Source organism: Branchiostoma belcheri, unplaced genomic scaffold (genome assembly GCF_001625305.1).
Source record: "Branchiostoma belcheri isolate BF01 breed outbred unplaced genomic scaffold, Haploidv18h27 scaffold67, whole genome shotgun sequence".
Classification (NCBI taxonomy): Eukaryota; Metazoa; Chordata; class Leptocardii; order Amphioxiformes; family Branchiostomatidae; genus Branchiostoma; species Branchiostoma belcheri.
In genome coordinates, this window is record NW_017804320.1 from 1,879,204 (window position 1) to 1,903,648 (window position 24,445).

The following is a 24,445-nucleotide window of genomic DNA, read 5'->3' on the forward strand; positions in this document are numbered from 1 at the left end:
ACAACAACAACAAAAAAAAAAGAAAGACAGACAACAAACTAACGCAACCTAAAATACTAGAAAGGCCAATATTTGCTTTGGAGCAAATACAGCGATGGGTTCACCACATTTTACGACATGGCAGGGAAAGAATGAGAAACACAAGGGAAAACAATGATTTACATTGATATAACTATAATATGAAGTAACATACAACTAAAACAACAATTGGATAGCTACCAAAACACTTGAATAAAGACATACTGTCAGTATGGAAATGCTCTGTGCAGGTGTTAATCAAGTTAAATCCCAACAGCCAATCAGCAAGAAGTATAGAGGAAAGCTGCATGCCTATTGGTTGATGCCCTGCATTCCATTGTGATGACTCATGCCCAGACGTGGTAAACACGGCACACTAACACAGTAATACATTTGCTATAACACAGCAAAAAAACTACAAATAAAAACCATTCTAAAAGACCTGTATCACAAAATTTAAAAAACGCCTAGGGGTATTTGCCCACTGTACCTCCATACCAAATTTCAGGACCTTAGGCCCTAAAATGAAGAAGCTGAATCCATTTAAAAATGGCAGGAGAAGGAGAAGAAGAAGAAGAAGAAGAAGAAGAAGAAACATCAGAAAAAGCAATATGGGTTCACCACCACTTCGTGGTGTGGTGAACCCATAATAAGTATAAGCTCGTATTTCGTGCTTAACTCTATTCAGACCGGGCTTTTTCGGACATCGTTATATGGGTCACGTCTGATCATGCACAGCGTACCCCCTCCCCCAGAAATCCCCTCGCATTTTACCACCCGTCAACTTTACCCGCACCTTGAAAAGCGGAACTTGATCTTTGTGCAAATTACAGGCCTGGGAATGTTTTCTTCGCTGAGCGACCGCCGTTTAGTGGACCTAGTAAGGGGGGTTAGAGTGAACGGTGCGGGGACTCGGTATATGTATATGTACGGGGGATTTCCAAATGTTTCAAATGCGGAATTCTGGAAATAACAGAACACCTTTGCCTTTAATACTTCTATGAATAAGAAGTAACTGTAGTATCAAAGGGTAAAAGAGCACAGAAATATTGGCAACTGTATAACGTCGCCACTTCTAAGACGATTTGTTTAAACAAGTCAAGTAGTTCTCATATATGCTTTAAAATTCAGATGATATGTTCTATTTCGACGCCCTTATTTTGTTGTTTTTCTACGGAAAAAAACATGGAATTACTAAAAGCATTTTGAAATTAAGGGCACTGGATGCCTAGATTTAAGTAAAATTCTGGGTAGGGTCACATTGCACACACTTGTTCAAAGTGAAAGAAAGTTAAAGGCATATGCGTTAACTAAATTACAACACCCTGGTAAGTCATGATGAAATGTAACAAATCATGAGTAACTGGAATAAACGTAAGTGCAATATCAAATCTAACGTGTAGCCTTACATGCTTGTGCTAAGTTAACATACGTGTTATGAGCCATTTTTTCTTTACAAAAGCATAGTTTACCTTCCTTATGGTTAAGCGTCACACACGTACGCAAACTGTTCCGTCTCCTGCAAATTGAGTAATTGCGGTACTTCCCACCTGTCAACAGATCAAATAGCACTAAAGGGATGCCGGGATAGAACTTGTTGACCAATCAGCTATCGAGAACAGGTTCATGTAGAGGCTCAGAATGAGTATGACCTCTCCTTTACTTTAACTTGACCCAAATTTCTTTCTATTGAGTCCTCCGAGGCCTGAGTGATTTGACAACATGAGGAACTATAAACATATACCCCGTGCTTAAAGAAAATATATTTTTTTCTGTTGTACAGAATTGATTAGCTTCATGACTTGCGATCATGTACTGCGAGCTCAAGCATGGTGAATCCCACTGTGGGGAATCCGCTTTATCGGAAAGTCCCGCCGAGGTGATATCATGAACTCCAAATTCTGGAACCTTCTTGATCTTGGAAGCAACAGCCGAACAGCATTTGAGTGTCCCCGTACCGCCAAGTTTACTTAAAAACATTAAGGTTTCAGCATGCTTTTTATTTGGGGTGGGGGTGGGGGGTTAAATTATAACACACTCCCGTGAGCACAGTATGTAGCGGTTACACAGCTTGGTTACACGGGGCTGTGATCAAGTGTTACCGTTTTCTCGACCCGGAAGTGCTGTGGTATTGTGAGATTACTGAAGCTGAACGGGAAGCGAATCATAATATGAATATCCTTCATGTTTCATGTCTTTTGCGCCGCTGTGTGTTTGTGGTCAATTTGTGTACTGTTTTAACGCCTTGAGGTATACCATTGTACAAATTTTTGGTGGCTTGCATGGATACGGTGTTCAAATAGCCAAGTTCACAATAAGAATGCGCATGTTGTTGAATGCTGGGTTGGCTGCGTGACTTAGTTACCTGTATTTGTCTTTTAATGCCTTTATCCGTTGTCACTTGAGCTGTGTTAAGGAGAGGCCTAAGCATTCACTGCACGCTGTGGCATTACTGATCTTATTTGCTTGGCCTTTAGTCACCTCGCGTAACAAGTAGTTGCGCAAATAACACACGTCTCCGAGGTTCACAGGTAGCCTTGAATAAACATTACGTAATGTATACATGATATCCCAGAATTCTCAAGTGTTGTTTTTGAAAGCAGAAATTTACGGAAAGTACCGATTAGTAATTGCCATACAAGCCAGGGGCCTAGCTGGACGGGCAGGCATGACAATAAGCTCTTAGAATAATTGAAATGAAGGTACGCCTTGAGCCTTGGTCACAACCCGCCGCACGTGAATCTGCGTGATGTCTACTTGCAAAAACGTGGACAAACGTAGGGCATCCGTGCGTGGTGAGTACCACCTCCGTACGGAATCCTACGGATTTGGGAGCACGCAGACACGCCGTAGAACTTTAAATGCGTGTAAAACTTTTTCTACGTGCGGTCTGCGGATTCACCACCCGTGCGTGCGAGTACGAGCGACGCGCGTGCCCCGTACGTACCGTACATAAGGCACACGTGTGAGTACGCCCTCCTTACGGTAAAGTTGCAATCGCACAGAGATCGTACGTTGTACAACTCACTTACGACGATGCACGCAACCGCTCACGGCCAGACGTGGCGTGCAGACCACACTCTTACACCTTGCGAAACCGTGCGAGTGACGTGCGTCGATGCCACTCCTTCCCCACGTTTTCAGAAAAACGTAGCAGACGTAGCCTCCCAAAAAAACGTACGGACAAAAAGCACGTACGGCAGGTTGTGACCGGGGCTAAACTGTCATAATTGATCCGTATTGTATGATATGAATTGTTCCACGTATAAGCTTGTATCTCGTGCTTACCATATTTAGACCTAGCTTTGTCGGGCATCATGGTCCGTCGTCTTTGCGTAAAAGAGACAGGTTCTTTTTTTCTGCGGCCTTGTTGTTATTTTGTTTGAAAATTTCGTACTTACTTTCGTACTGAAGTTACAAGTATTAGCAGGTGCGCAAATCATAACGCCCCCGAGGGTCACAGGCAGCCTCAAATAAACATTGCGTCATATATGTATACATAATATCCCAGAATTCTCAAATGTTGTTCTACAGAGCAGAAATTGTACGGGAATTACCGATTAGTAACCTACCTACCATAAAATCCAGGCTCCTGGACGGGCAGGTAAAATCATGTGGGAAGGACTGATCATGCACTGCACACCCGATTTTAGTAAGCCTCAACGTGGAAGTCCCTTCAATCGGAAAGTCCCGTCCTATTAAGATGTAGTTTACCACCCATCAACGGGGACTTCGCCTTCGGGTACCATTTTTTTTTCACAATTCAAATGCAGAAAAAGAATGACTTTAAGAAATTAGAAATTATAGGGTAGTACTGAGGCGAACAAGAACGCAGAAAAATATTCGACTATATGTCACGTCGTCGCCTCCTCACGAAGTCACGTATTTACCCGATATGCCTTTGGTAAAGATGGAACAGTAGACTGGAACGGTACGTACTAATTCATAGACACCCTTAGACCACACCAATTTAATTTTATGGATGACATCCACGCGCGCATTGATTTTGCCTGTTCTCAAAAATAAAATCACGTCCTCCGAGGCTCTGGCCTGGCTCTAGGCCTGGTTAGTCAATGGCCAGCGACAATATGGAGCCGGTGGGAACTCTGGAGGATGACACCCGGGCTACCGAAGCTCCACGACTCAAGAACTCAGTACATACGTACAGTGCCGATTCATAAATTACGCGAAAAGCCAGCATTTGCCGGCTTGTCGTATACGTCGCTATACACATGTACTGCCGCAAATTCACGATACCAGCTTTGTATTCCTGTGGTTTAGTAGCATTTTTGTTTTTGGCCGGAATCTTTTTTATTCGCCCGCGCGCACTAGTTTGGGGATCTTCAGAGGATGTCATCCATAAAATTAAGTCGGCGTGACCTTATATAGCTTTAAAACGTTTGTACCATAAAGCGTGTAATGACCAAAAAGAATGTTGAGTGGATCCTTGAAAAATGGCGTTTAAAAACCCCTCGTTCAAAGTGAAAGTGAAAGTTACGTCACATGTGCAAATACCAAGACGCAATAACAACACCCGCATTGTCAGTTATAGTAAAGATAGAATGTAATAAAAAATAGTATTACAGTGGACATAAGTGCCAGAATCAATAAATAGATAGTAAAAGACTTCATCAACATTACTAACTGGCTTATACATTAGCACCAGGTTAGAAGTGCAAAGTACGACGTTGCCATGAATATCGGAATTCAAACTAATAGCGCTTCGTATGCATGGACTCTGTGTATCGACGTTCGTGTTTCGAACCATGTTTATTCACACAACTATAGTCCACGCTCTTTGATATTCTACTGTAACAGTACTTACCTTTCAGGATGTGAACTCCTAGTTCTGCGAGTTGAGTAATTACGGTACTTCCCACCTGCTCCGAAAAAAAGTACTAATAGCCCTTGCTGGTCAATCAGCTATCGAGAATTGGTAGTGGCCCAGAAATACAAAGGAGTCATGATCGATGTGAAGACAAGACCGCTTAGGTCTTAACTCACGAATCACACATGTAACTAAGAAGGCATCGAGGCGCCTACACTTCCTCCGTTTTCTGGCCAAGGGCGGCATGCCTCCTGAAGACTTGGTCACTGTGTGCGCGACCCCTGTAAGGCCGGTATTAGAATATGCAAATGTTGTATATGTGGGGTGTACTGAGTCACAAAGGAAGACTCTCGAGGCTGTGCAAAAACGAGCTTTGAGAATCGTAAACAAAAACAACAGCAGTCCGACGTCTGTACCACTGGTTCTCCCCACACTTTAGTCACGGCGGGAATTATTTTTGTCTTAACTCTCAATTCTTTTTTGTCTCAGGTCTTAGTGATTTAGCAATATGTATAGAACGGAACTAACAAAAGCCAATCTGACGTCCATTCTATTTGTCATCATATCTCGTGCCTATAAGAAAGATATTCCCTGTTGTACATTGCATGACTAATGGTCTGTTTATTAGTAAATCCCACTGTGGGGAATCCCCTTAATCGGAAAGTCCCGGCGAGGTGATATCATGAACTCAAAATTCTGGAAGCTTCTTGGAAGCACAACCTGAGCAAAGCTGAGCGATCACTACTGCTAGTGCACCTTAAAACATTTCGTCACCTTTGGCTGGAGCGTTAAAATTACACACTGTACACATACATAGTGGTTACGCACGCAGGACTGGGATCACGTAATAGCTCTTTCTCGACCCGGAAGCGCTACGTTCTAAGGTTACTGAAGTTGAAAGGATACAAAATCGGGAGGCCAATTATAATGTGAATGTACCTAGTCATTGTTCACAATGCACGAATGCTTTACACTACGTATTTGCACTTTTTCAAAGTTTCAGTAAGTCATGCTTTAGCGTCGCTACCATGTGATTGTGGTCGATTTGTCTTGTATACTATTTTACCGCCGATATTCCTTTGGTAGAGATCATAGACTCGGACGGTGTGTGCTGATTCATCATACTTAACAACCTTATATAGTTTGTACACGGAACAGTAATTGTTATGACGAAAAGCATTAACGAGAGACAGAGGATTCTAATGTTGAGGACAATGCGGCATGCACACAGTGATGTTTAAAGACCCCTCGTTCAAAGTGAAAGTAAAAGTTACGTCATATGCGTATTTACCAAGTCTCAATAACAACATCCACTTTGACAGCCATAGAAACTACGGGATGTAACAAAACAGATCACAGTAACTAAATTGGACATACAATGTATGGGCCAGAATCAACCAATAGATACATTGACTTCAGGTGGGAAGTGCATAGTACGATACTAAGATATACAAAGAATGGAAATAGTAGCGCCTTCTATGCATACACAGAGTGTACCAACGTCGACTGTGCTTCGAGCCACGGATTCTTCACAAAACCGTAGTTTACGGTCTATATGCATATATAGTTTTGTGGTACTCACCTTTCAGGACTCGAACAGTTCCTTCTCCTGCGCTAGTTGAGTAATTGCGGTACTTCCCACCTGTTTACAGATCAAGTAGCACTAAAGGGATGTCGGGATAGCACTTGTTGGCCAATCAGCTATCGTGTGGGGGCCAGAACTACAAATGAGTCATCAGTCCCTGGTGAACTGACCTCTGATTGACCTTGTCTCCAGGGCTGAGTTAGTCTGTGTTTACACAAGCTCTCGCTGCCGGGGGTTAAAGATTTCCACTTTTGGTCGATCATTTAGTCAGTCTAGGGCTGAGTGATTTTGAATTATACGGAACCAATAAAATCCAATCTGACCTACACTTTTAATCACGAACTCGTTTAAGTTTTCTTTGTTGTTTATTGCGTGACGCATTTGCTTATAATCAAGCGCTGTGCGTCTAACTCACCGAGCGTGGGGATTCCCCCCAATCGGAAAGTCCCGGCGAGGTGACATCACAAACTCCTAATATTCTGGACGCTTCTTGCCATGGAAGTACAAGCCGAGCAACAGGCCAGGTGAGTGTCGGCTGCATCATCACTAGTGATCGTTTATACCTTAAAGCATACATGAGATTTAAGCAGATTATTCTAAAATGGCGATAACACATTATTTTACGTAGTGTACGTAGTGGTTACGCGGAACTGTAATCGCGTGATAGCTTTTTACCACCCGGAAATGCTGCGTTGTGAGGTTTAAAGTTGATCTTCTGTTCTGTGTCGCTTCATGTGCTTATGATCGATTTTTGTACTGTTTTACCGCCATGAGGTGTGCCACACAACTGTTTGTGGCTTGAAAAACTGCATGCGTTCTCAGAATTATAGGCAGACAGACTTACAGATAGAGTTCATATTTCTATATGCCTAAACACGACCATAGTGTTGACTGCGGATTGGGTCTTAGAGACTTGGTTACCTATATTTGTCTTTGGGGCTAGGCTCCATGGCAATTACTGTATAATAGTTTTACCTTTTATTTGTTTGGAAAACATGTACATACGTACATCACGTTACATGTAGCAGGTGCGCAAATACTACGGTTCCGCGGTTCACAGGTAGCCTTAAATAAACATTACGTCATGCATACATGATATCCCAGAATTCTCAAGTGTTGTTTTTGAAAGCAGAAATTTACGGAAAGTACCGATTAGTAATTGTAACCTGATGTAAATTTTTCAACATCAGCTCGTATTTCGTGCTTACTATTATTGCAATAACAAGTGTGCTTAAACAACAACAACAACAAAATGGAATCTACATTGCCTAAATCAAAGGTACCAATCTTTGTAAAATATACCATGTCATCCCCAAACTTTGTTGACATAATTTAGTATGATCATGCAAATTTCATAAACGCCACCGCGGGGAATCCCCGCAATTGGAAAGTCCCCGGTGATATCTTAACTCAGAATTCTGGATTCTTCTTTAGGCCATGTTGATTTGATTATATGGATGACATCCGCGCGCGCATGAATTTTCGGCCGTTTCAAAAAAAAAAGTTTTCAACCATACTGTAAATCGTACAAAACAGTTGCAAAATGAGCAAAAATATACCGTAAGTCACAAAAAAAACCATACCAATGTCGTAGAATGCCAAAATCAAACGAAAAAAAAAAGAAATTGTAAAGAAATGAACTTGAAGACTAGATTATTCGCCAAACCATATTCTGTCCCATTTGTTCAACCCTCATGACCACGTAGATTTCATAATGAAAAACTTTTTTTTTTGCAAAACTTTTTTTTATTCGCACGCGCGCATCAGTTTTGGGGCTCCCGGAGGATGTCATCCATACAATCAAATCAACATGGCCTTAGTATGATCATGCAAATTTCATAAACGCCACCGCGGGGAATCCCCGCAATTGGAAAGTCCCCGGTGATATCTTAACTCAGAATTCTGGATTCTTCTTTAATGCAGCAATCCTGCAAGCCAAGGGGTGAGTACTTGTGAATTTGTGTTAGTTTGTCTTGTCGACGTCATCAACTTATTTATAATTACTGCGCAGCTTGTTTGTAACACTTGAGGATTCAGATATATAGTAGAGCTAAAAAGTCCCACCGAATTGGGTAGTTAGGGGGGTATACAACGACAACCGTCTAGATTAATCATGTTTTGATTGAGAGATACTGTGCCATCTCCACTGATCTACATAAAGGTACGAATACAGCTGGCACACCTTCCTGAGTTCGCTTCATCTTTAATAAGACAATAATCATGTACGTATATGTAGGCTACGCTTCTCTGTTATCTGGTGTATTAAGGAGAGCATTTCTTGACTAGATGTTACTTTTTCCTTTGCTTTGAAAACTCGTAATTGCCTGAGAAACATCAGCCATCGTGTAACTAGTATTAGCAGATGCACAAGTCAATACGTATACGTCATCACGGTTCACAGGTGGCCTTAAATAAACATTACGTCATGTATACACCACATCCCATAATTCCAGAGTGTTGTTTTCGACCGCGGAAACTCACGGAAAGTCCCTGATACATTTTGATTACGATGCAAGGCGCGAGGCCTCAGGACCCCCAGGTAAAATATTTAGAGTAATCCTTTGGTGTTAGGTGTAAATGTGTTACAGCTACAACTTGATATGTAATTATCCAGGGAAAACAAAGCACATTGATTACAATTTTACTGCAGCTCTGACAGTATCTTGTTGTGGAATGCATCGAAGGTACCTTTGTCGTGTGGCGTGTTTCTGCCTATATGGGGGGTTATACAGCAAAAAAACCGAATCATTTTATGTTTGAGCTTTACCTTGTTCTTGTTTTGACCCCTATGCTTAAGAGTGCTAGCGCTATGGTTTTTTGTTGTCAGTTATCACTTAAAATAATTGTCACCGTAGTGCGATTGAAGTTACTTCCACTTTCACTTTTAACACAGGGAGACATGTCAGACATTGTACTCTCATTGTTGGCTGACATTACATGCACCTTGCACACGAGTTGAAAGGGGAGATGCTTTTGAGTCCTATAACTTGAACTACTCATCATATTACTATACCATCCAACTCGGATAATATATGGTGTACTGGTCACATTTACGATGATAACATTTATGGTTCCGAACTAAGCCGTTTAGACGCTATATGAAGTTGAAAGTGGGCCCCAAATCCTCCTCTCTGCATATGGTTACCAAAGTTTGTTTTTCTGTCATATATTGCTACATTCCCACTAGGATAAAATTGTCCGGATAGAGCCGACTCGAAGCCGGATCAAAGCGAATCAATTCGGCTTGAGCCGGACAATTTTGTCCTAGTGGGAATGTGGCCTAAGTTACATAGCGCTTTGTCCAGCGTTCCAAGAAGCGCGGTCCTAGATCAAGTGTAGGAATTACTTTTTAATTTTTCCTTTGGTTTGAAAACTTCTAACGTTACCAACATGAAATACATTGTGTTACTAGTATCAGGTGTACAAATCACTCATTGTTAATGATTCACATGTAGCCTTAAATTAACGTTGCGTAATGTATGCATGACATCCCAGAATTCCCGGGTGTTCTTTTTGACGGCAGAAACTCACTGAAAGTCCCCGAAACATTTTTATTACGATGCAAGGCCTCAAGAGACACGCAGGTAAAACCGTGAGAGTATTGGCACTTGGTGTTATTATGTTATGTTAATGTGTTATAGCTTCGACGTGACCCTAAAATGCGTAATTATCCAGTGGTAACTGCGATAATTGTCATTATATTTATTATTAGATGTAGTTATATTACATCGCTGACAGTTTCTTGCTGCAATGGTATTTTGTTATATCATTTTAAGGGTTGTTCCATTGCCTTGATTTGAGTCTTAGATAACGCTTTGCCCTTTTTGTCCTTCGTATCTTCGTGATGACCTTGCTACATGTGACCAAGTTACTTTCACTTTCATTTTTAATCCATAGATAGGAGTGTTCACTCTAGACTGATATTTAAGGGTTAATGACCCGCCCCGAGGTGAATATGGTGTGATAAAGCCTTGTCAGTTGCTATAACCACCGAATAAAGCCATCGAGTGAGCGACAGCTAACTGTGACATTATGGCATCATAATCAATATGGAATGGGGGCTTCTGATTGGTCAACGCCACCTGGCTATATGATAATAACTATTAATGATTATAAATGAGTTGGCTATTCAATTCTACAATTTATCCCATCTTGCCAAACCTTACAGACAAAAATTAACGTAAAAAAAACCCACACATTTTAGAAAAGGTGGGACATTACGTCTTCCATGGTTTACAAAAGAGAAGTCAAACCCTTCAGACATAGTTTTAGACAATTAGATTTATTATGTACATTTTGAAGTTATTTTATACTCTGTTTCAGAGTTCTTTTGTGTTTATTTTGTACCTTGCAATTAGCCTTCGAACATGGATTTGCAATAAACTTCTCACTAACGCAACTTGCACAGCATTTTAGTTGAAAGAATGCTGATAAATTTTGTGATAATGGTATACTAGTGAAATTAAATCATGTCATCAGAAGTTTTTAGAAAAGGGTCAGTAGTTTGTCGGTTGTAGCTTGAGCTGTAGCGGAGCAACCCCCCGGCTGATTATAGTAAACAGAGTTTGTTTTCAGCTGAATAGCCAAGGAGAAAATAATATCCATTCCATTTGACTGTTCACTACCGGTTGCTATTGGCGCAATTGCGACATGGATGACATGAAACACAACAAAATGTTGCAATAAATTTCCTTACGTCAAGGTATGTTAAAGCCTTGCTTATGCTATTGTGTTATATTGGCTGCAGATCACATACTTTTCCGACTGTTGTGCAATGTTACTAGTATTAGCCCCTGGGCAAATCACTACATGATTTATAGGTAGCCTTGAAAAAAATGACGTCATATGCATGCATGATATCCCTGGATTTCCTGGGTGTGGGGATACTGTAGGCAGAAACTTACGTAAAAACTTACGTAAAGTCCTTGAGGGATTTCTTGGAGTCGGCCGAAGCTCGCTGACACGCGAAACGTGTTCTTAACATCAGCGACTAGTCGCCGGCGATTTTTGAGGTCGCAGAGCTCGTTTCCAGCTCGCGCGTAGCTCGCCCGTAGCTCGTCCCTGTGCGGCCGAGAGTCGACCGATATTCGGGCGTACATCCCACGAGTCTCGGCCGTATTTCGTCTTTGAAAATCGGGCGACGGTCGCTGAATACGGTCGACCCTCGCGCGAGCTTCGCGAAATATTCGGGCGACCCTCTTCCGTATCTCGCCCGACTTGCGCAAAGTTTTTAAAGTCGTGCGTGCTTCGAGCGAGCTTCGTGCCAGTGTCGGACGAAGGTTCTACGAAGTTATTCTTTTTCAGCACCTGTGACATTTATTTGAGATTGCATTGACAGTATACTGTGTAAGGTTTGCAGGAGCAACGTCCCATTGATTGTTAAAGTTATGTTTACGAGAAAGGATAAAAATAGACAAAATCGTCTTTTTGTTAAATCAACATTCATTAATAAACAAACCACTTTAAAAAGATGACGAGGTTTTAACTATATAAGGCCAAATGTCAAGATTTTGACCTCAACTGATTGAACGCATATGAAATCCTTTACTTTTCTTCCTTTAGGTGTGTGGCCTTATTTCAGATGATTGTATAATAAATTGACGTTTACACTTCAACGCCCACAAGAACGTCATGTGGTATATATTACTTACTAGTTGAAGTTTATATTGCATGGGTCTTTTAATCTCTGTCTACTTTGTTGACATTGAATGGCTAACTTGTTTACCGAAAGATTCATACTATTTTAGACAGAAGTATACAGGCAAAGTTTTAGAACAATATATCTTATTAGTTTTGTTCAGGTACGCGTGTATAAAAAGATTTTGATATAATGATAATCATTATGTTGTTGTAGATTTTGGTTGAATGGTCTATAGATCGTGCGCCCGTGTGTCTGGTCTAGCCTGGGTACCAGTCCCTACCGCGAATGAGAGATAACCCCTTCGGCCAGGGAAGCCATATACGCCCCGCCGACCCCGATTTGAGCCCTGGCTCTAATTATTTCTTCGCGTCCGCTGGCGTGAAAAATAAAGGGTTTGGGGGCAGCTTGGACTTGGGCGGCGGATACAGTATCGGACATTAGAGCTTCTTCCCACAAAAAAAAATGTATCACTTATCAACGCCAGCGTCTGGCACCCAGGCTAGTAGATAAGGGAATTGTTTATTTTGTAAATCAGGCATTTTAACTTGCATCACAATTTGTGACCAGTTGTCCTTTTCTCCCTACAGAAGTACTGAAACGTGAAGATCTACCCAGACATGTAAGATAAGAAAAGTGGAAGAAAATGGGCAAGGATAAGAGAGATGTAGAAAGAGGACGGTGTATGAAATGTAAATGTGGTGAGTATATAGCTCACACGAGCCCCGGAAATCAAAGCTGTGGGTACTGTGAATGTGGGCCGATGCAGCATGAAGAACTTTCAAGCTCGCCAACTACAGCTCAAGGTAACGTTGTTTATCGGATATTTGTTCTACAAAAGTACCTGTGTAGCTACAATGTGATATAACTGTGAAGTTGTCTTTACCACAGTACTATACATCATATAACATTAAAGCTCAAAACTTGTGTAATACTATATTTAATGCAATTCTGATCAAATGTATCTTTGAAAATATTCTACAATCATCACCATCACCACAGTCATAGATTATCATATACTTCATAATATGCGGTCTACTTCTTTCTATTACCAGGTTTACAGCTGCTTATGGAACCAAAGTCAACATTCTGTTTCTAGATTATTAAACTGTAAATTAATTGTCATTTCAAGTCAAAAGTATGAATATTTGATGTTTGATACTTAGTAAAAGGCGTAAAACGAGGTGACAGGTATATTTGATACACACTATTACAGCCATCCATGCTAGTTGACTGTTGTTGAATATATTGAATTTTGGTGTTGGATGACACAAGTTATTGATTTTTCCAAGAATACTCTGACAAACTTTTGAATATTGAATGAATTGTAACAGCTAAAACACCCATCCCCAAAATAGCTTTCCATCATTGGAGAAAAGTGCCAGATCATACAGGGCAAACCTCGAATCCTGGTCAACTTCAGGACAACTGTATGACACAAACCAAACAAAGCTACAATGAGAGGGGACCAACTGCATTGAAGCATAGAGTTGAGGAGAAAGGCAACGACCCAAATCATCTTGGGATCGAGCGTCTTGCAGGAGGAAGGGGCAGCGGGTACTACGGAAAAGCAGAAGACACCTTCAGCTCTCAGCAAACATGTAGTGAACATTTCGAAGAAGTTGAACCTGACCTATATTCAAAGAGAGGCTCACCAAACAGCGATAGTGGGCACGGGACAAGTATTGAACCCTCGACACCATCTGCCGCCAACACGCGATTTCAAGAAGGTCTATACAGCTCTGCGCAGTTCCAGAAACAGAACCTGGTGCCTGCATATGGAATCAACACTACTGACAGTGATAGCGGACAAAATGGTGAAGTTTTGAATCTTAAAAAACAGGACATGCAACTCCGGATCCGTGAGAGCCATGTGCATCAACTGGGCCAAGAACAGCCCCAGTCATCTACAACGTATATGAACCAACAAAGGTATACGCAAAGGCAAGCAGTGATACAACAGCATTCTGACTCAACTGAACGCCAAGGGTCTTCCTATATTGTCCACCAGCAAAGGTATGGAGGAAAGTCACCCGCAATGGAACAGCACCATATAGCGAATCAGCAATATGGTGGCCGTGTTTCCCATAAAACAGACAATGAACGTGGAAGTGGATCACTGCCTCTCTTGCAGGAAAGGCTGGGACAACAGGAAGAATCTATGCATACGAAAAATGTTCCAGATCGATCATTTACACCTGATCCCTTGGGAAGCAACAAACAACACAGTGCCCTTCCTACCCAAAAACAGCATGGGGAAAGGTCAGATGGTACAGAAAACTGTCATGATCTGATTCTACCAAATGGACGCCATGTTCTTCAGACAGGTGAAAACTCCAATCAAATACCAGCAAAACAACTACGAAACGAGGCTGTGGGGAGCATGGAACAGAATGACATTCAAAACCAGATCCATGACAGCCCTAGTACCCACCAAGAACCAGTTCAACAGAGGGAGCCAACAGCCGTTTCAGCACAGTACGATGATTCAAGCCATTCCTATAGTCACAGTAGTTCTCATACACCGTCTGAGAAAGATGAGGATATCATGTCAAAAATGAAGCATTTGCACCTTAAGCTACAGAAGCTTGAAGAGGAGCAAGAATCAGTTAAAAGAGAGTTGAAGAACATTTTATCCGGTGTCAACTTACCTGTGTCAGAGATAGAGATCAAGGCAAGTATGGTACTACCTGTGCAAGCAAACCGTTCTGACAACCTTGTCCAGTCGCTACCAACCTGGAAGCAGCACATGATACCTGGCTGTTCAGTTCAGGACAAAAACCTGATGGAGGCTAAGTTTACATTACCACCATGGCAAAATCCTCTCAACCAGGGTATAGATGTATCAAGAGAAGAACAGAGTGGCTCTGGTCGAGCAAACAGACCACTTGAAACCTCTGAACAGTCCCTTCAACCAATGCCCAAACCCTTGGTAAACTACGATTCTGAGCCCGATGAGAATAGCCAGTCAGATGTATTAGACATACATGGACAGGAGTCAAGAGAACGTGGCACTAGCTTCAGTCAGGGCTCCGTCGGAGTTGAAAGCTCTGAGCAATCCATTCAACTAGTTGCCAAACTTGACAGCAACAAGTCTGGCAATGATGGAAATAAACGTTCACCCCCAAGACAGAGCTCACTAGATCAGCGTGCAGACATATCTGAAGAGCAACATGTGTTAAAATGTAAAGGGGATAGTTCTGAGAGTGAGCATTCAGCTCGTCTCAATAGGACCCCAATAAAAGTTAACTTCGCATCATCAGCAAAGCAACTTCCACAGGATGCTTCAGGAGAGGCATTGATGGCAGATGGCCCCAACCTGGGCTCCACACCATGCCATAGCTCTGGAAAACACACACGACAGGTCAACAAACTTGAAGACACTTATTTTCAAAATGATACAATTGACTGTTCACTCCACGATAACGACAAACTAATGGAAACAGAATCTTCAGCAGAGCTGAAGGAAGAGGCAAATTTGACGGGAGGGCAACAGGCTGACACTAACACGAGATCTGCACAGTTTCCTAACCCTGAACAGTCTCCACAATTAACTCCTAAGCCTAACTGTGTCTCAGATAGAAGTAATGATCCAAATCACATCAAAGAAAGCACCCCAGGTTCAGAGATGTCAAAGAAGCAAGATGAACCAGTCCCGAGCCCAGAGGGGTCAAGGAAGGAAGATGAACCTGTCTCAAGTCCAGAGGTATCAAGTACGCAAAATACACCTGTCTCAAGTCCAGAGGTATCAAAAATGCATGATGAACCTCGATCAAGTCCAGAGGCGTCAAGAAAGCAAGATGAACCTGACTCAAGTCCAGAAGTGTCAAGGAAGCAAGATGATCCAGTTTCAAGTTCAGAGGTGTCAAAGAAGCAAGATGAACCTGTCTCGAGTTCAGAGATGTCAAGGAAGCAAGATGAACCTGCCTCCCGTCCAGAGGTGTCAAGGAAGCAAGACGAACCTGTCTCAAGCCCAGAGGTTTCTAAGAAGCAAGATGAACCTGCCTCACGTCCAGAGATGTCAAGGAAGCAAGATGAACCTGTCTCGAGTCCAGAGGTTTCTAAGAAGCAAGATGAACCTGTCTCGAGTCCAGAGGTTTCTAAGAAGCAAGATGAACCTGTCTCACGTCCAGAGATGTCAAGGAAGCAAGACGAACCTGTCTCAAGTCCAGAGGTTTCTAAGAAGCAAGATGAACCTGCCTCACGTCCAGAGATGTCAAGGAAGCAAGACGAACCTGTCTCAAGCCCAGAGGTTTCTAAGAAGCAAGATGAACCTGCCTCACGTCCAGAGATGTCAAGGAAGCAAGACGAACCTGACTCAAGTCCAGAAGTGTCAAGGAAGCAAGACGAACCTGTCTCAAGCCCAGAGGTTTCTAAGAAGCAAGATGAACCTGCCTCACGTCCAGAGATGTCAAGGAAGCAAGACGAACCTGTCTCAAGCCCAGAGGTTTCTAAGAAACAAGACGAACCTGTCTCAAGCCCAGAGGTTTCTAAGAAACAAGACGAACCTGTCTCAAGCCCAGAGATGTCAAAGAAGCAAGACGAACCTGTCGCGAGTCCAGAGGTGTCAAAGAAGCAAGATGAACCTGTCTCGAGTCCAGAGGTTTCTAAGAAGCAAGATGTGCCTGTCTCAAGTTCAGAGCTGTTAAGGAAGCAAGATAAACCTTTCTCAAGTCCAGAGATGTCAAGAAAGCAGGACGAACCTGTCTCGAGTTCTGAAGTGTCAAGAAAGCAAGATGAATCTGCCTCACGCCCAGAGGTGTCAAGGAAGCAAGATGAAGCTGTGTCAAGTTCAAGCACACTATTGCCTAAAGATAAGACTTTTTTGGTGAGGCCACAGAAGCACGAGGTTCCTGTCGTTAATTCAAAAACGTTAAAGCAGGGTGTGCCAGCTTTCAACCCAGGGGCAGTGAATATACAATCAGATTACAGTCGCAGCAACACACGGCTCAAATGGAGGGATCAACACGGCACCTTCCACCCAACAGTACACGGAAAGAACATAAAGATCGAAAGCAATGGTGCGACTGCGCGGAGAGACCAGTGTTACACGGACGGCATTTGTTTCAGCCAACTCGCAATCAAGATGGGATGTAACATCCACCTGAAGATTGTGGAGAGCAGAAGATTCAGAGGCTCCATGAGAATTGGATTCACGTCCAAATGTCCAGAGGACATGTCGGCAGAGTCACTACCAGCGCATTCTTACCCTGAAGTTCCGGAAGGGTTTTGGATAAAGCCTCTCCATGACAACCTTGCACAGCAGGGGTATGTGGTGACGTACATGGTGGACTCATCAGGAGATGTGTTCTACTCTATCAATGGAGAAGAGAAAGGACTGTTCTTCAGCGGTGTAGATGTGTCCCACGACCTCTGGGCTGCTGTAGATATCCATGGCAGTACCATAGCTGTCCAGTTTGCCAGTGAGTGTTAAACTTTTATCTTTTTAATAGCAAATTCATGCGGTTCATTACAAAATATTAACCATTAGAATCCCACCCGCCATTAAAATATCCATACAAATCAGGATAGTGGCTGATTGCAAATGTATGTGGGGTCGTGCGGCGTAGCGGTAGCGTGTTCGGCCCAGACTCAAGAGGTCCCGGGTTTGAACCCTGCCTGATGCCACCGATCTTGTGCCCTTGGGAAAGGCCCTTTACACGACTTTCCTCACTTCACTCAGGTGTAAATGAGTACCTAGCTTCGGTTAGGGACGTACCTCGAATAGGACGTCAAATGGAGGTCCCATGTTTGGGAGAGCCACACCTCATGCACGTTAAAGAACCCACCACACTTATCGAAAACAGTAGAGGACCTTCCCAGTGTGAGTGGTTAAAACCTTACAGTCTGGTCTCTGGGTTGATATCTTTGAAGAGGTGATAGTCACCCGTTACTAGTATGTCGATCCTTCCACATTCCAGATGTGGTAAATCTTCATTAAAAAATATTATCTGAATTCAAAAAGGATATTCTGGTAAATCTGTAAGGTCAACTCTCTTAATTCTTCCTACGTGGTATTCTTTGACCGATTTTTTCTCCTTCTCAATTAACTCATGTTCATTTCATATTATTTCCAATGTAATTGCAACCAACCGTAGAGCATTTATTTGTGATATATTGTAAATACAAAGTAATAATTCATTCAAAGTGTTCAGTACAATCATTTTAATGGCAGTCTTTTACAACCATGATGTGAGAAACAAAAAAACTTACGTACCACTAATCTTGAATTTTTTCACTCCGCCCTCTTCCAGATGATCAGGTTGTGGCTGATGCAATCGAAAAAAACATCCATGAAGGTGACCAGGTCGTGCTGCAAGTAGAATCGGTGGAGACCCTTCAACTGTTACAGGAAGGACATGGAGGGATGCACCATGATTTGGAAAAGGTGTGTTCTGTAAAGCGACGGTCACAACCCGCCGTACGTGCTTCTGCGTGCTGTCTACGTGCAAAAACGTGGACAAACGTAGGCTATCCGTGCGTGGTGAGTACCACCTCCGTACGGAATCCTACGGATTTGGTAGCACGCAGACACGCCGTAGAACTTTAAGTGCATGTAATACTTTTTCTACGTGCGGTCTGCGGATTCACCACCCGTGCGTGCGAGTACGAGCGACGCGCGTGCCCCGTACAGCCTATGAGCGTGCAACGTACGGACTCCGTGAGTCTAACTTCAATATTCTCACGTGCAATTGCTGTACGGACAGCGCGCGAAGCACGTGCGTGCCACGCACGGTGCTTGCGTCATCCGTGCTTACTCCTCACTTCCCAGTTGACCTGCTCAATGACCACGCAGAACACACGTGCACCATACCAGGTGCTCCGCACGTGCAACGCACGTGCAACGCACCTGATCTCTACAGTATATAAAGACAACTTGACGGGCGACTGCCAACTCGTCTCCAAGATGCCCAGGAAGGCTCAGAAGAAGACTACCAGACAAGACCCAAAGAAACGGGCCGCGGAAGACACCAGGGCGGCTAGTGATGATGAAGTTAACAGGAGGTGCACGCACTTACAACGTGCGAGTGAGTAAGGAAACCGTGCGTACGCCGCACGTGTAGGTACGGCCTGTACGCGGCAACGTAGCAATCGCACAGAGATCGTGCGTTGTAAGCACGTACAACTCACTTACCACTTGTGCAACGTACGATGCACGCAACCGCTGACGGCCAGGCGTGTCGTGCAGACCGCGTGTCGTGCAGACCACGTACGTACACCTTGCGCAACCGTGCGATTGACGTACTCCCTCGGCCGGCCACCCTACGTTTGCAGAAAAAACGTAGCAGACGTAGCCACGACAAAAACGTACGGACAAAAAGCACGCACGGCGAGTTGTGACCGTCGCTTAAATGGGAACAGTATGGTATAATGTCATTGGACATGAGAAACTGTTTCAAGTGCAATTTAAACCGCCCAGCTCTTATATAAAAGTAAGGTTAAATGCATTGCTACTGTACATCGTAGAGGGAAAGTACCAACTAAATGGTATTGATTACCTTATGTATGTCATGATCATGGCCCTCTCTGTATGGTGCTGCTCCTAAAGCAAAAACCATTGTTTCGTGTCTTAAATTTCATCTTTTCATGTAGTTCGAAGCATTTTCTAACTCGCAATAGGTTCCTTATGCAAGGAAAGAGGGCAATTCAAGCGTCAAGTAATCAAAACAGCATTTTGCAAGCAAAGTCAATGACACCTCATTATGGATTGCACACATTTGATGTCCGATAGCATTATTACGCGTACTTTTTGCTCTTCAGGCAATCGGAGATACCAGCACTGGGGTAGCTATTCGGATTGATGATGACGAGGATGTGCGAGTATATTACAAAAAGCACAACAGAGTGTGAGTATACTTTTAAAATTTCATGTCATGTCTTGCTATCATTGTTTGCAATCAACAAAGGGGTTTTCACAAAACATAAGTGATTACCCCTATTTTTAGAGGAAGACATGGTTGTGCGAATGTTGCAGGCTATAAAGGTTGTAGAATGTTCATTGTCCTTTCTCTATTATGTAGCTGGTGCATCAATCCAGCTGCTCTTCGTAAAGTAGGAAAAGTTGACACTTCTGTCATCATCATGGAAGGAGATCTGGTGTTAATTGGGAGGGACGAAGACAAGATCAAGGCGTTGCAAAAGGATCATGGTGAATGGGTCGAAACAATGGGAAGGGTAAGCGCATAATAAAAACAATTTTATTTCTAATTCAATCAATACACCGGTACAAGCAGTATTACAAAAGTTTATCAATTTGGGCAGGTCACTGACAATCTAACTTCCAGTCTTTTAAGACAGTTGACAATCTAGTCGAAAAGGTTCAAGATAAGAAAATTTTGTTGTTGTCAGCAATCGTAAACACAAATTTCACTCTGTAGATAGAAATTCTTTTCTCATTTTCTTGATTTTTTTCCAGACCCTTGGAAAGGTGGGAAGGGTAACAAAAATCACCCACCAAGGAGACCTTCGTTTGCGAGTTGATGAAAAGACTTGGACCTATAATGCAGAAGCCGTGAAAAAGATAACAATGAAGAAAGGTATTACGTAATGTTATCCTTTTACATTATACCCCCCTAGACCCTACAATCCACACAAAGTACGTACACTATATATTGAAAGCAGAAAAAGTTTGAAAAATTGAGTTTGGTTTTTTTGGTCATATCTGATTTACTTCTTCAAGACATCATACAAAATGTGAAATGTAATAACCGTCATCTTGTTCCCTGTCCTTATCGCCACCATGACATATCTGCCACCGGCAAAGTTGATTGTTGGCGTTAAACCATGTCAAATGGCTGCATTGTGGTGCTAACAAATACTTAACAGTGCAGGTACATTTTTACATCAATGTTACAATTAAAATTAAAAAAGAGATGTCCTGAATAGGGAAATGAATTTACCATATGACCTTAACCAAGATGTGTTCAACATGTATTTCAGGAACTACACGACATTCAGGAAACTGTGACAAAGGACTTCACTACTGGAAGAGGGGCGTGGCCAAAGTGTGCACTGGATGTGGTGAATGTACAGCCAACGGTACTGAATGTCATCTACAAGGTTCACCTTTTCGTTCACGGGGGAGGTAACCATGTTTTTTGTGGCTATTCTATAACCTTATGCAGTCAATTCTGTTTTCAGAAGGCCAGGTATTCTGACATCAGGTGTGGTTGCGTACCAGTTTTTTTTAAATTAAAACATTACTTTGCTTGAAGTAAGTGCCTACCAAGTTTACACCACATGCAGGCCGTGGTTGTCTATTTATCAAATAAATATAAGACCTGTTTACCTATCTGGTCCCCTTAGCCCATGCGGATGTAGGGAGAAGACAGGAGGATGTGCAGACTGTGGACTGTGCCATGCCTGCGCTGGAGAGACTGAGGAGGAAACTGACAATAGAGGAAGTAAAAAATCAAGACTGCTGCGCATGTTGAAGAAGTATGGTTTAGGTAATTTCAACGTTTATGATTGCATAGACATCATACGGTTATAATTCTGTATCATCGAGGCCTTTTCAAGAGTGTCGTAAACATCTGGGTATCAGGATAGTGCCTTTAGTTCATGGACTACTGGTCCATGCTGCATTTATCGAATATCGTTTTATTCTTTTAATTCATCAATTCATTTAATACGACGGTGGGCTTAGGTAACTGACCAGGTAATTGACTTGGGCAATAAAACATTGTGTAGTAAACATTGAAGCTGCCAGCTGTCCAGCCATGCTGATATATTTATTACAGGTAAGGGGAGTTATTCAAGCATGTTTGTATTCCTATAGCTCAGCGGGGTCATGATTCTGATGACGAAGAAGCCCAGGCCATTGCAGTGGGAGATAAAGTGAGAGTCACTGCTGATGCACAAACACTGCCTATTCTACAACGGGAAGGAGGCATTGAATGGCATGAAGACATGTTACAAGTAATAATCAACTTGTTATCTAATTAAGATTCTAATGATGTTTTTTTAAACTTTTAATCAGCCATGGTACATTATTAGAGTGTATTCACTCAAGGTCTTGGCCTTCCTATCAGTAAAATGAACATTTATTTGAACGACTATTTGTTACAACAACAATGTATGATTGCTATCTATAAGGGCTTTTACATTTCAGTAAATTGCAATTTTATTTGCATCTTTTATCTCCATTCAGAATCTTCTAATTCAAAGTATGTGCCAGAACATTATTGAATCTCAAAAATGCTTGCATTGCGATTTGAAACGCCGGGATGGTATCAGAAATGACATCACTTTAATAAATAGTCTTAAACAGATATCGGCCAAACATAATTATGAAATTGTGAATATTTTCACTATAGCTCATTTATAATTGTTTTGTGCTGAACTTGATTTCTCTGGGGTCGCGTGGCGTAACCTGAGGTCGCGTGGCGTAACGGCAGAGTGCTCGACTCGGAACCAAGAGGTCCCGGGTTCGAGTCCTGCCATGCTACCGATCCTGTGCCCTTTGGAATGGCACTTAGCGGGACTTTCCTCTCTTCGCTCAGGTGAAAATGAGTGTTGTATTGTCCCGTGTTGGTGGCGGCATTACTTGAAAAACTTGAGTGTGTTTCCACCACGTCTTGTGATTACATATTGGAATATTTAAAAAAATTGATTTCTTTTCAATGTCAGGTCAGAGGAATGGATGGAAAAGTCACAACTGCTTCAGCAAAAAGTGTCACTGTCCATTTTCCAAACCATGGAAGGTAATTATATTATAACAAATGTTGCCTCATTAAGGCACCACTAGTTAAATCATCGTAAGTCTACAGTAACGTCTACAGATTTGACATATGTATTGTACACATAACGTTAGCATACATATTAACAAACCTTTGGCTGTTAAGGAAGCTATCTTTAAGTTGTTAGCACTCTAAATAAAGATGAATATTAAGATAACTAAGAACAAAATGTATTTAAACGGAGTCACTGTATTTACATATAGTTATCAAAATGGTGTGTGGAAAATGATAGAATTTCTAAGAAAAAAATTGGTAGATGCATCAATCATTACTTTTTAGTTTTGACTTTCTAACGCTTGTTAAAACATTATGTGCTGCTTTTACGTTTACTTATCAGGTGGTCATTCGTTCCTGGGTGCCTGACAAAGGTCCGAGTTAAACCGAAGGGTGAAGAAACCTATCAGAAAGGTGAACTTGTTCGAATAATGAAAGATGGAAGACAACTGAAGAGGATCCAGGGGAGCCATGATGGCTACAGCCGTGACATGGAAGCGGTATGACTCTCATTGTTGCGGTTAAAAAAATTTTAAAACGTACTGATATAGATGATTGATTTATCATAGGTACAGAATTTACATAATGACAACGTTTAGTCTGATACTGATATGACAGAATACATGAGCATTATGAATACAAAAACATTTTGCCTTTGCATTTGGCATTCTCCGGCCAGGTTTTCATCAATTTTGCTGTCATGGGCCCAATAGCATTGACTTCCCATCAGTAATTAAGCTGAATCGATCTTAATTTTACAAAATTAGATGATACATTTTATGTTCTGTTTATTGTTGGTAGGTCACAGTAAGTAAATTTTATGGGTAGCATCCTTCTCAATCTTCAAATCCAATGCGCGCACTGATGTCATCCATAAAAAAATTACTTGCTGTGGCACAATGTAAAAGAATAGGTTAGACACCATGGTACTGAACTTACAAATAAATTAAGCGACTGGATGGATTAATTGTCTAAAGGGACATATATTTCAGATAGAATTCACTGTCTTTCTTCAATATACAAATATTGAACATTTGCGGATGCTCTCAGGAATGCCCCGTAGCTTTATATCTATCTATCTACGTGTTTGATTCATTGTCTATATAATTTATACAGATACCGGAACAGAATCTAATGCAGTCTTTCCTTGTTTTTTCAGGCCGTTGGGAAGACAGGATGCGTGATGAAATGCAAGGATAGATCCGTAAAAGTAGACGTAACAGGGATAAGTTGGTGGTTCCACCCTTCAGCTCTGTCCCGAGCAGTGCTAAGTACGGAAAAAAATATTGTTTAGCTAATATACTTTGATAATAACCAGATTAATTTCAACTAATATACTAACATATGAGTATCATGATTACAATTGTGTGTATATATATAATGCACTAATTTGATGCCATATTTAAGATTCATTGCTGATGCTACCTTTGCAAATTGAATACAGTAACATGATATCATGAAGTACAGGGTGAATTTGGAGCGTGACTTTTGCGATCATTTATTACCTCCATGAAATGTGTCATGGAGGTTATATTTTCAGTTGCGTTTATCTGTCCGTCTGTCCGTCTGTTGGTCAACAAGATAAGTCAAGAACGCCTGGATGGATTGGTTTCATACTTGGTGTGTTGGTAGGGTGTGACGAA

The 24,445-nt window shown here is 41.9% G+C and overlaps 2 protein-coding genes across 4 annotated transcripts in view; one reads left to right on the forward strand and one right to left on the reverse strand.

Moving 5' to 3' along the window:
* LOC109483959 overlaps positions 1-6,551 on the reverse strand; it is a 31,474-nt gene extending 24,923 nt beyond the window's left edge. For both annotated transcript variants that reach the window (XM_019787110.1, XM_019787109.1), the window contains exon 1: positions 6,429-6,551. The gene's annotated coding sequence lies outside the window, so the exon portion shown is untranslated. The remainder of the gene's footprint in view (positions 1-6,428) is intronic.
* Positions 6,552-6,868: 317 nt separating this feature from the next.
* LOC109483957 overlaps positions 6,869-24,445 on the forward strand; it is a 29,773-nt gene continuing 12,196 nt past the window's right edge. Inside the window, exons 1-13 of one of the 2 annotated variants that reach the window (XM_019787105.1) lie at positions 6,869-6,955; positions 12,660-12,875; positions 13,428-17,492; positions 18,324-18,457; positions 19,831-19,916; positions 20,091-20,244; positions 20,486-20,606; positions 21,010-21,154; positions 21,376-21,518; positions 21,848-21,987; positions 22,699-22,772; positions 23,146-23,302; positions 23,962-24,073. In XM_019787105.1, coding sequence (XP_019642664.1) covers positions 12,716-12,875; positions 13,428-17,492; positions 18,324-18,457; positions 19,831-19,916; positions 20,091-20,244; positions 20,486-20,606; positions 21,010-21,154; positions 21,376-21,518; positions 21,848-21,987; positions 22,699-22,772; positions 23,146-23,302; positions 23,962-24,073 — 5,491 coding nt within the window. In that variant the 5' untranslated portion in view covers positions 6,869-6,955; positions 12,660-12,715. Of the gene's footprint in view, positions 6,956-8,884; positions 8,971-12,659; positions 12,876-13,427; positions 17,493-18,323; positions 18,458-19,830; positions 19,917-20,090; positions 20,245-20,485; positions 20,607-21,009; positions 21,155-21,375; positions 21,519-21,847; positions 21,988-22,698; positions 22,773-23,145; positions 23,303-23,961; positions 24,074-24,445 lie in introns of those variants that run through there. The other variant, XM_019787107.1, reaches the window with a different exon arrangement.